General features: G+C 36.3%; 1 protein-coding gene and 1 pseudogene across 2 annotated transcripts; both read right to left on the minus strand.

Moving 5' to 3' along the window:
• Positions 1-1,232: 1,232 nt before the first annotated feature.
• Positions 1,233-1,529, minus strand: LOC149024789 (uncharacterized). The gene has a single exon (XM_089143536.1). It carries the CDS (start codon positions 1,527-1,529, stop codon positions 1,233-1,235), a length of 297 nt encoding a protein of 98 aa, XP_088999662.1.
• A 5,238-nt stretch (positions 1,530-6,767) lies between these two features.
• Positions 6,768-7,692, minus strand: LOC149024790 (uncharacterized protein At3g17950-like; annotated as a pseudogene). Its single transcript, XR_016171672.1, has 2 exons — positions 7,409-7,692; positions 6,768-7,339 (listed from the first exon to the last, which is right to left on the minus strand). The product of XR_016171672.1 is annotated as an uncharacterized protein At3g17950-like (transcript).
• Positions 7,693-13,058: the final 5,366 nt, after the last annotated feature.

The following is a 13,058-nucleotide window of genomic DNA, read 5'->3' on the forward strand; positions in this document are numbered from 1 at the left end:
TGAAGAAAAAAATGTGAAAAATAAAAAAGTGGAACCCACATTTAACACTTTTTCACAAAATACATTTTTTTCTCGCTCACCCCCATTGCATATGGGACTCACATGTTTTTTTTTTTTTTCACTCCACCTTTGCAAACAAACATAATCTAGAGAAAATTTCTCTCCCTACCTTTTTTTTCTGGTTCACCCCATTTCATATGAGGCTCACATGTTTTTTTTTTCCTCACCCCACCTCGCAAACAAACCGTAGTCTAAAGAAAATTTCTCTCTCTTGTACTTCCATTTGCTTTCATCCCTTTTAACAGAGATCCATCAAATGTAACTAGATGTAATTACATCTTTTCTGAATCCATTAAACATGAAGAGAGATTTTTTTTTTTTTTCAATTACTCCATATTTATTAAAGGAAAAATGAAAACAAAGAAAATTAAAAATAAAAAGGTTCTAAAAAGAACTAAAACAAGGGAGAGAATACCTTTTCTGAAGCAGAAAAGCTTGATGGCTTTTTTTTTTTTTTTTTTTGGTGTAAACAATGGGGAAGATTCTGAGTTCTGACGAGCTTCATTTCATTGTGGTATCTTATACCGTATGAATTTTTATTTTAGTTTTTTGGGGAAGATTCTGAGTTCTGACAGCTTGATTTCATTGTGGTATCTTATACCGTATGAATTTTTATTTTAGTTTTTCAGGTTTTGCAAAAGGAGAATGTGTAGATTTCTTGAATGTGACTTTCAGGGGCCTGTAATTGCTTTCATTCTTCTTTCTTGAATCTCAGTTTATAGAGTGTAAAAGAAATTTAAATCATGGTTCTTACAAAGGAAAAATTATTGTTTTATCTTCACAGAATTGCTTAATTTGTAATCATCTACATTTTTTAGTGAAGAGATTATAAGAGAGAATCATCACAGAATTGCTTAGTTAATAATAACCAACATCTGTTAATGAAGAGTCATAAAAGTTTCCCTTATTACAGAAAAAATATAACATTGTTTTTCTTCTCTTTTTGAAGCGACTCCATTAGAAATTATATATTTATATAGGCGCCAAAATTGGAATGTTACAAACACTATAATTGTGTTTCCTTCATTTATTTCTTCGATGTAATCCTTCAGACAAATTAAAGCAAAAATGAAAAGTCGGATTTTCTGATCGTGCTGTTTAAAAACTAAACGATCGAATTGGAAACCTGGAATACAATCAAACCTTTATTAAGGTTCTGTCGAAGGAGGAAACTAAAAAAACACCTCCGAGACGGCAACATCTTCCAATAACTTCCGAGCTTCTTGTAGTTTCTCTTTGATCTGATCATCTGTGTGTCTTTTTTCAGTCAGTTTCTCTTCTAAGACCTCAAGCATCAGCTGAATCCTCCGCTTCCTATCATCCTCCAGGATCTCGTTGTTAGGCTTCTTCACACCCTCATCTCCCTCGAATCCCTTCATTTCCACTCTCGGCCAAGCTTCGTTGCTCTGGATTAATCCATTTGTGCCTGAACCCCTTGGTGTTTGCAGTCCGATGCCGTTGTACGTCATTAGAAATAAAATTGATAATAACGAATCTCAGAGAACAAGAACAGAAGCAGAAGATCTGAGAGAAAAGGAAATAGGAGTGTAAGGATTTTAGATGGAACTTCAATCTAGACTCTTACAGCAGAAAACACCTAAATCTCAAAATTGAAACTAGTGAGAACAGCGGAAGAGAACAAAAGCCCTAGAAGGAGAATCATAAATACCAAATTTCCGCTGGAACCAATTGGCTGAACTGATTTAATGTCCTCGCCTTAGTATTTATAGCGAGCGGCTGACTCGGAAGAACGAGTCATACAAGAAAATGTGGAAATAAATGGTAGAGGTGTCACTATGTGAGTCTCAAACGTTTCACAACCACTCAAAACAGTGGTGGGTCCTACTTCTAAATACTGATAGAATAGAATAATGGTGGGTCCCTAGTAGATCTCACCACTGTCGTAAGGTTGAGAAGTGTTCAGGAAAACACATTGTTCTTTCCTGACGAAGAGATGATTCCGACTCTTAGTTTGTCTGATCAATTAAGTTTCAATACAATTGAATCAGTCTTGAGCTTAACCGAACCAACCGAAATTCTAGCAAAACAAAAAAAATCAGTTGTCATCAATTTCAGTCCGGTTCGATTCCAATTCATATTTCTATCGACTTCAGTTTGCTTCGACTTTTTTTTTTTTTTTTTTTTTTCTCAATTAAATTAGAAGAAGACTCTAGTTGTTAAATTATTAACTTATAAATGTCATCCAACAAGATACAGTTGGGTCAGCATAAGTAATGCTCTAGTGCCTTCTTTTCTAAATGCTCTCACATGGCACTTGTATTAATACATAATTAAGGAGATATTTCCCCTCTCTTTTTCTTTTTTGTCTTTTGGTAAGAAAAAGAAATATTAATTCACAGAAACTAAATGGATACAAATGTACTCAGAAAAGAAAGAAAAATTAAGAGAAACACACCAATTAGAAAATACTAAGCACAATAACACATCTTGATTTATCATGACATTGCCTAACTTGTCATGGGTCCAATGGTATAATATTAATGGGTTACACATAGCGTAATCCAACTTAACAAAAGTTATTAATAGACTACATTTAACCTACATTCTAAAAAAAGTGAAGATTCTAGAAAAATCTTACAACTAAAGAATATATTGTCTCAAGAAATGTCCCTAAAAATATCTAGATCTACTAAGATGTTCTTAACCATTAGATTATAAACACTTATACATAATCATAACCATTCATGGTATCCTACCTCACCTATAAATAAGGGAGGGAACCATTTATACAAACCATCAAACAAGTGATCAATACAAGTTCTCTCAATGTTCTCTTTGAATCTCTAAGCTTTCTTCTACTCTCCCTAGTTGGGTTTTTAGCTGACTTAGTGTAAGTAAGTGTAAAATACTGGAGTGGTTGGCTTAGTCAAGAACTAAGGCCGTGACAACAAAGTTCAAACAGAACATCTGAAACAATGAGAGGAATTGACCAAACTGTCATACATGCAATAGACAGGGTCTTCCAGGCTAAGATATAGGTCAAGCCCAAGAAAATTTTAGAACATGAGTTGTAAATACAGCAGCAACTAGGAAGCTCAACAGATGTGAAAAACATATCCTCCATCGCAAGCGCCCAAATAAGAGAAAACATACCACAACGGCAAAAACAGACACGTAACAGGGGGAGAGAAATAACACGCCATAGGGAGGAGAGAGAACACGCCGTAGGGGCGGAGAAGTTTCAATGAAAACACTTATTGGATCGAGGTGGAAGAGAAGAGGGGCTAGTGCTCCAGTAGCAATGACTTTCCATGAGTAAATAGTGAGGAGGAAAGCAAAATTGGTCATGAATTGCATATTATTCCACCATTGCCAGAAGAGAAGACCTCTTGGTGTCCTCTGCACATTGCGGCTTCCCTTTCCAAGGCAAGCACACATGAAGAACACTGATGCATTTGTGTGTCCCTTCCCTTCCATTAAGAACTTGGAGACCAGCTAGAACTTTAGCACCAATGTATTTGACATCCCAACCAAACTTGGTCCTAGACCAACCGATTCCACCCAAAGAGTATTTCTACGCCACAAAAATGTTGTTGCAAAGACTCACAGCAGCAAAACTCCCAAATCCAAGAGATTAACAGCCAAATCTATGACCACGAACAGATCCAGAACCTACAAGTTTATGTTGTGCCACAATCGAAGTAGATCTATGCACATGGCCTTCCAAACAAACCAAATCAAAACCAGCAAATCACAAAGCAAAAACATAGCGAGAAGAAGAAGAAACAACAAACGAAGCAATTGTGGGGAGAAAATTAGAAAAACAGAACAAGAGGCAGTTAGGGGAGTAGAAAAGAGGAAACGGCAAAGAAATGAAGGAAGAGGCGGAGAGACAGAGGCTGAGGTAAGGGTGCAAGTTAGGCCCTGGCGGCCCTGACCCGTCCTAAGCCCGAATAGGGCTTGAGTTAAAAATTTTGGCCCTAAAGGCGAGTTAGGATCAAAATATTCTGGCCTTGAACTAGGGACAAAGGCGGGCCTGGGATTACTCTCTGACCCACCCGGCCCATTCCGACCCGTCCCTGATTTTGGCCCTGATCTTGATCCTAATATGAATCTTGATACTCCACCCACATGGAGAAGAATTAATTATAATCCACATGGGTGGATACTTGACATGTGTCAAATTTTAAAAACATGATCATGTTTTGTAAAAAATTAACAAAAATAAATTCAAACCTCATTACCAATATGGTAAGCATCCATTTTATTTTGGCCCTAATCCTACCATAATTTTGGTCATAGTCTTAATATTAATTTGACATTGACTATGTACTAAATTTTTATTATAATCTTCATATTAACATTAATATAAGTCTTGATTTTGACCTTCAGTCATTTTGATCATATTAGACTATGATTTCATTTTTTATATATTTTTTAAGGTAATTTTTATTTGTCGACCTAAGCCATTTTTAGTTCCCAAAAATATTGATTTTTTTTTTTTTGGACCAAAGCGAGAGAATATATTATAAGTAATAAAAATTAGTATATAGAAAATTAATATCTAACAAATCTATACCCCAACTTCTCATCATGCATATTGACATCTTTCTTTTGCCTCGAATATAATATTTCAAAAAAAAATTATTAAGGATAGATAGTTATGTTTGTAACTAAAATATCATTTTTTTTTAACTACAAAAAACAAAAAACAAAAAATTAAAAACAAAAAAAAAAAAAAATTATATTTTTTAGAATATTGAATTATCATTGATTTACTTGTTAACAATGTTTTGAATATGGATTTTTTTGTTGAATAAAGGTATCAATTTATCGAATAGCTATGAATGAAACATACTTACCTACAACTTAAGTGCTTGACTTTGAAGATAAACTTTTTATTTTGTCATATCCCTTTTGAATTCGATGTTTTCTAAGCTCAGAAAAAGAGTTTATGTGTAACATTCTCTACAATTGACTTGATTTTCAAATTTATCTAAATTTAATTATAATTCTTCTCTCTACTTGTTTTCTTTCATGAATAATTTTAACTCTTTGCCACTGAAGAAAAACCATTAAAGAAAACAGAACAAAAAAAAAGGGGGAAAGACAAGCTTTGGGGAAAGACAAACTAGAGTGAAGTTTGACCACTGTCTTAGAAATTGAGAATCGAGATAAGTCTTTTTCTTTTTCCCTACGAGCTTACATATAATAACCCTAATTTTCATCAAATAGCAAAATTAAAAAAACCTAGAAAATATGGATTTCACTATTTCTCTAAAATCTAAATGGGCATAAATACAGATTGAATACAAGTTTTGGAATTTAAGAATTTAAGAACTTTAATTTTTATTTCAATATATATCCAAAAAAAAATTCATTTATTTCAAGTAAAAATTTTATAAAGAATAAAAAATTTCAAATAAGTAATTTAATTGAATAATAATTAGTCTAAAGGGTATTACCATATCCACATCCTATTAGTGATTAGATTAATTCGAATACCCTTAAATGAATGCGGATGCAAATTTGAAAGCGAATTTCAGTTATTCATTGGGGTGGCCCCCCCCCCCCCCCCCCTTAGTCATTTACATTTACAGTAAAGAAAAAAAAAAAAAAAAAAAAAAAAAAAAAAAAAAAAAAAAAAAAAAAAAAAAAAAAAGGGAAGGGGGGGGGTAACTTTCTATATTTTTATTAATAAAATTTATGTAAATAACTATGAGTTACTTATAATCAAAATTCTAATTTAATTAAATTAAAATTTTTTTAGAATCAAACTTGTAAATAAATGGGAATACATTTTAAAGGTGATAAGTCTTTTGTCTTTTAAAAAATATTATGCTAATAGGGTCCAAAACGGGTAAATTAAGAATTTTTATGAATTTACATTTGATATTTTAGGATCACGATAGGGCCAATTAAAGATAGGGACAAAGCCAATCAGGACTAGGGCCAATTAGGGTCAAGGTCAGGGGACAGGAGAGGGTCAATTAGAACAAGGAACAAAGCCAAGATAAGGTCAATCAAGGCCAATCAGGACCAATCAGGATTAAGGCCAGGGACAAGAACAATCAAGACAAGACTAATGGTCATCTATTTCCATATCATCACCTCCTTTTTCACTAATTACACGGCCTCTACTTGCACTTTTACAACACTAGCGTCACTACATCTACCAAATATTTTAGTATAAATAAACTTATAAAAAATTTAGATACATAAAAAATTGTGCATAATAATTATCAAAAATAACTCCCCAAGACTTACCTTATTAATGAAATGACAAAAGAAAATATTTATTTATTAATTTTTTGAGAATAAAGAAATTTATTCAAAGCAATTGCATCTGTGCTACAAGTAAAAATTGGATATATGGCATTCAGAAATTTTTTAATCAATTATAAATTGAAACATGGGCTAAAACAGAAATATTATCAGGCAATATTAGGTATCTGAAATTTTTTTCAAGCTAGCTTTATAGCCTTATAGACTCAATCAATTATTTAAAGTGAATATAAATATCCTAATTATTTATATCTTTTTATTAATAAATAATCAGCCCAGCCAAATGTGTTATTTGAAGAAAATTCAGTGGGTCAACTCGCGCAATCACATGAGAAAAATGAGCAATCATGACTCGGACTTGCAAATGATCCCCTTCCGTCCTTTCAATGTTCCCCCTTTATTTGTTTTTCAATAATTTTAAAATATAACAATAAACTAATTATAAATTATAATCATTGCTAATGAAGAAGTTCATCTCATGGGGGAAGGGGGAACAACAAATTATATGGAAATTACATTATCTACCCTCCACCGCCGCTACAGATTCCAGTGAGCAACACGGTAGTCTATACAAAGCACTAGCTGTCGACGGTGGCGGCCCCGCCTGAGACGGAGGAAGAACCCTACCATCGGCGAACAACATCCGACCATTCCGGGGCGGCGCCGCCGTAGGCAATACACCTTGGAGCTCCGCCGCTTCACCGAAAAATGCCCCATCACCGAATCTACGTTCAACCTCTAAGAAGTCTCCCAATGATGCAGGCCTCGGCGAATCGTCTCTGCAAAGCCTCCACCATCTTCCTCTTCTCCTCTCCGCAGCTGCCAGCATCGGCCCCATTGCCTTTTTCTTCTTCGATTTTTTCACATTTTTGCTCTTTCCTCCACCGCTGCTCCCGTTGCCTCCACCACCAACCATGGCAGCTCCGACGCTGTTGTCTCTCTGTGAAGGAACCCTAGCTGCAATTGCCGTGTAACTTACTCCCATCAATGTTCCCAAGGAGGTGCTCCTGTCATGGAAGAAAGACCCTGTTGACTGCAACAACAAAAACAAATTAATTTTCACCATAACAAAAGGGAACAAAACCCAGATAAAGATTCTTACCTCAGTGTCTAGATCGGATGAAGAAACGGAGGAGATGGTGGGAGATGATGGTGGAAACAAATCGCGCTCTGGATCCAACATCTTCTCCTTTCTTCTGCTGCAAAACACGCACAAACAGAAGCAGAAAGGGTAGTTAATTATATATACAAATTCATACGAGCGAAGCAGTCGAAGAGATGTTGATGAGGTTCTGAGCTTCATATGGATTTCATTTCTACTCTTTTTGTGAATTTAGAGCTGAAGCAAAGAATATCAATTTCGGGAGGAGCTGATTTAAGAGGAGAGGGCTTTCTTGTGAAGAGAAGGCGTTTGATGAATTGGTGGGCCACCCATCACACCTTCCTTTAAAAAGTTGTGGCGGGTTCGTGGGATCACCACTGCATCCCATCCTGGAGAACTGGATGGATGGATGATCAGACGGTCGAAATTAATGAGATAATAATGCATATGGGTCCCCTATATGCGATGCTAATCTTAATGACTTTTATGTGGAAATTTTTAAGTGCCACCTGGTATCTAACTTCTCAAGTTAATCCCTTATTGGATGCAAATATATCAATCACACATAAAATTACAATTGATTGCTGATGTAAGCAAATAAAATTTTTGTTTTCTTTATTTTCTTTTTGAAAAAGTAAAACTTTTGAAAGGAAAAGAATAATCTTTTAAGTGGAAAACCTTATACTTGACTCATTTCGTTATCTTTCTTTATGTTTACGATTTTTTTAATCTAATTATAAATTCTCACAAAGTTTAGGAGTAAATTCTCACAAAGTTTAGGAGAAACGATTTATAAATAATAATTTTAAACTTAGGATACAGAGATAATATTAATTATGAATAAATAAAAATTAATTGAGATAAATGGGGTTACTAATACAGGTCTAAGTGATAATTAGTTAACTTAACATTAATATTAGAGTAAATTGCAACAGCACCTCAAAATAGAGGCCTTAAAGCACAGACAACCCACTTTATGTTTAAAAACACAAAGACCCAAAATTGAATTTTTATTGGATATATTTGTCTAATTTTATCACTGAAAAACTGTTAAATCAGTATTTATTTTGTTTCAATTCTAAAAATATTCTTATAATAAACAGTATCTGGACTATTTTCAATGATAAATTGGACAAATATATTTAATGAAAATCTAATTTTGGGGTCTTTGTGTTTTTTAAACATAAAGTGAGGGGTATGAATGCTTTAAGGCCTCCATTTTGGGGTGTCAGTACAATTTGCCTTTTAATATTAAGGTGTGAGATTCAAAATATATAGTTTTATTTAAGAGAAATACAAAGATTAAGAATTTAAAATTTCTTGAAATCCAAGTTTCCTCGCAAGATTAAATGAAGTGTGCATAAATGAGCTCAAACACCTCATTTCAAACATTAAATGGATGAAATGACCATCTCACCCTACATTCGATGTAGGCTCCATGCCACCCTCAAGGAAAAGAAATTAGTACCCATTTAATATTTTTATTTATGAAAGAAAACGACATGAACACCCTTTGAAGGCAAGTTACCAAATCCAGGAGTTTCACTCAGCTTTTCCAGTGTACAACTGGAGGATATATATATATATATATATATATCTGGGTGCACTTATTTCATCATAGTTGGCTTGCCTTTTCCTTTTCCAGTTTGCAGCAATGGATGCACATGTTCTGGTGCAGTGTCTTGTTTTATCATCTCCATGGACAAACCAACTTCTAATAATTCATGTGGGTAAGGCGAAAACCTGCTTTAATAATTCTTCTGGGCATGACACTATCATAACCATTACAAGTATGGAGGAGCAGTGAAGCTACCTTTAGTGTTACAACTTGAAAGAATACTTGTAGACTACAGTGATAATCCATTAGAAAAGCCATCTAACTTTGTTGGAAAGCTCTGATATGGCTCGCACTTATTCCTGCTTCCCAGTTCCTGCAACTATATTGACCCTAATCAAATCTGTATGGCACTGGTGGGATGGTGGCAGCATTGATGGTGTGTTGCAGCTGTTGTTCGTAGTCCTTAGAACATGAGAGAAAGCATGAATGGTACTGTCTAGCTCCAACATATCAAATTTACAACAATTTCACAAATGTAATCTGAAATCAACTTTCCTTAATCGCACGAACAATAACACTGGTTTCGTTTCCTTTCCTTGAACCATTATCACAGTAAATCTTTATATGATTTTACGGAGAGAGAGTCCAGCCTTGGTTCACCACCAACACATAAAAATTCTAGAGAATTCAACTCATTCAATCGAGTATGAATAATTATTGGCTAAAAAATAATCTCAAGTAGGCTTCCTCTACAACATGAATAACCTCTTAAAGAGATCTAACAAATTTTTAAGTACCAAATGATTCCTGGATCTCAAGTACACCAGAAAATATTAGTTGTTTGAGAAAACCGACTCTTTGCTTTCTTTAAAACAATCACACTTATTATTAAGCGTAATTATCAGTGCAAAATTAAGGCCACAAGTATAGGTATCCAATTCATCAGTCAGACCCATCCCCTATTACTAACACTTAAGTCTTCGGTTAGCTTTTATTTATAGATTTTCAATATTACCCTCATATTAAACCATGTAATGACTAAAATAATCTTCTACCCACACACCCCAATTGCTCCCATCCATCTTGCCGAAAATCACCCACCACAATGAAATGGTTATCAATCTCGCCAATCTCTTTGCCGAAACTGCGACAAACCCATTTTGTAGTCTCAATTTTCTCTGCTTCAACTCACAAAAATCCCCTTAAGCCTCGTTCTCCGGTTTCCGATGGTCAGATCCGACATATTTTTTCCCATCTTGCGAGTGAATACAATAGCATCAGGATGGTAAGTAATTAATACTGGGATTTAGACTAGAATAACAATTGACAAGTAATGGACAAACTGTTCAAATTAAAGATTAAAATAAAGAAATAAACACAGGATTTTTATGTGGTTCGATCTTCAATGTGAACTCTACGTCCACGGTGAAATCCCCATTCAACTTGCTTCTGGGAAGAGTTTTCGTTATCTTTAAATAGAGATGGTGATGTACATGATATGGTGTTTTATAAGGGATGGAGTTCTACAAAGAATAGAAACCGTACAATGCTTAGGATTATTAGTCTTCATGTTATACTGAAAGACTAATATCCGATAACACCCGACCTCCTCTCCACCTCTCCATGCATAGCTATAATTTTAACCTTTACTTGTCAAGATGATGATCGCCAATCCAAGTGATGCGTCCAAAATATGCTCAACCTTTGGATCTTTGAGGATGAACCTGCAAAACAAGGTTAGACGTGACCCGACCTGAGGTCGGGAGGCCACCTCCGAGGCTAAGTCAATCCTCGAACTGATCACAAGGCTATGGCTATTTGCAGAGCATAAATTGAATATAATTGTAAAGAAAACGATTCAGATACCTCGAATGTGAGTAGACTACTTGTTTATATAGATTTTACTTCTGATTCTCAATCGTTGGATGCGCTCGTGATCTTCATTGGTGGCCGTCCGATTATAGAGTTTTACCCTTGATCTTCGGGAAAGTGGGTAATTACCAATCTTGGCACAATCCTCACTCTGCCTCAATGGCAGTTACCTTCATTAACTCGATTACATACTCCGCTATATTCGAGATCACGTTTAGATCTCCTAATTGTCCTGCCTTTCCACGCACGATTGCTAGGACCTAATCAAGACCGGTCTCGATCGCGGTTCAACCGAGCTCCCATACTCGAACATGGTAAAACCGGGTTGGGTCTGATTTGTCCCATATCACCAAGCTTCAATTAGATCTCTAGTGTGTATAACTTGTTTGTACCTTCCTAACTTCATGAAGCATATACTTCTCCCATTTACGCCGTGGGCATCGTAGCCAGCATCGTTTGTTGGATCCACTAACAACTCTCTCTAGAGGTGCATCTGTAGATCCTTGGTAGTAACTAATAACCATTACGCCAATGATGGGTTAGTAAAGCGGTTAAAGGCCCAACCTCCCAAGGGGAGGTCTTAGGTTCGCACCCATTCGGCGGCATTAATTATATAAAAGCTCCATTGATGATGTAATCGTGGTGAGCGTAAGGCGCCCGGATGAACCTCATATTCAGAAAAAAAAAAACTAATAACCATTACCGAATGGGTTCGCCCCATTTCCGGCCAAGAGACTGGCGAGATTGATACCATTTCCTCTTTTGGTAAGCTTATGTGTTTTTCATGTGGGTGATTTCCAACACAATGAGGTTGGTTGGTGAATGAGGCTAGTGGGTGATTTTGAGCAAGGTGGATGGGCGGTGGGTGTATGAGAAACTGGTGTGGATGGAGAATTATTTTATCATTATATAATTGAATACTAGATAATTTTGAAAATTTGTCAATAAAAACTAAATAGTGTTACTAATAGGAGGTTTACGGAAAAATCATCATCTATTGTGCACAATAGAGAGATGTGCACAGCAATGCACTTATATGCTAAATAAGTGCCTGAAAAAACAAGAAAAGTAAAAAACTATTGAGAATTTTTTTCAATTTAAAGTCAAATCTTTAATCACAACCTTCTATTTGGTATATAAGTGCACAAAGGATTTTTTTTCGGAGGTTTACTGATAAATTCGATACCTTAGGCGGTGGCCTTAATTTTATGGATACCTCAAGAGGCGACATTGATAATCACCCTAATATAAATGGACCATGAGTTGAATGTTACATAGTAAATGTGCAGCACCTACTCCGCCAACGGCGGGACAAACCAAAACCCAAAACCCCCCCCCGCCCGCCCCCCCCCCGGGGGGGGGAGAGGGAAAAGGCCGCCGGGAAACAAAAACCCCCAGGCCCCCCCCGCGCAAAAAAAGCAGAAGAGAAGAAACCCCAAAAAAAGTCTTAGCAAGAAGAAAAAAAGGAAAGCAAAGTAAACCAAACCATCCTTGGAGAAAAACATAATAAAACACAGCACTCTCTAGATCACAGCCACACTTCACAGGATACCGCCCAGCCCCGATAGCCGTTAGACATCGGGACAAACAAACCAAAACCCACAGTGTTTCATTCTAATCGTATGGTTACAATTATTCCAACTCTTAACCAGTCAACGAGATGTTATCTACCGTCTACTGAATCTGTCCGGCGACAATAACGCTTCTGGATCTCCACACCTTAACTGCTCGAAGTCAACGAGAAACCCACACCGTTCCCAATCGACGTTCTCATGAACATTGGACTCACCGACGATTTGCTCCTTCAAGATGATCCTCCACCGCCGGTGAACCTCAAACTCAATTCCGATAACGGAAAAAAAGCGGATATCCGTCTGAAGAACGATGGTTTCAATCCTCTATATTGCCGGAATGAGAAAACCTAGATTTTCCCAGCGACAACGAGCTGAACGGAGATGGTCTCTTGCTCCAGAAGCTCGCTCGACGATATCTCCAGGGTGAAGCTGTAGTTGGCTCCAATAACAACCGATCCGCAGCGAGGTTGCGCTCGAGGCGGAACGAGTAGGAACGTTTTAACAGAGGATCACAACCGCCGTTGTAGTTATAGCTATACCTACCTTCGCTCTCGTTTCTTCTTGGCGATATCATTGATGCGGATGATTCTTGGATGGAGGCGGCGATTTCAGATTCCGGCGCTCGTCCGCTTACTGGCTCACAAGA

This window comes from Hakea prostrata, chromosome 2 (genome assembly GCF_041222555.1).
Source record: "Hakea prostrata isolate BN-2017 chromosome 2, UWA_Hpros_2, whole genome shotgun sequence".
Classification (NCBI taxonomy): Eukaryota; Viridiplantae; Streptophyta; class Magnoliopsida; order Proteales; family Proteaceae; genus Hakea; species Hakea prostrata.

Coding starts and splice junctions, on each gene's coding strand:
- LOC149024789 (XM_089143536.1), bottom strand. CDS start 1,529: ATGACGTACAACGGCATCGGACTGCAAACACCAAGGGGTTCAGGCACA.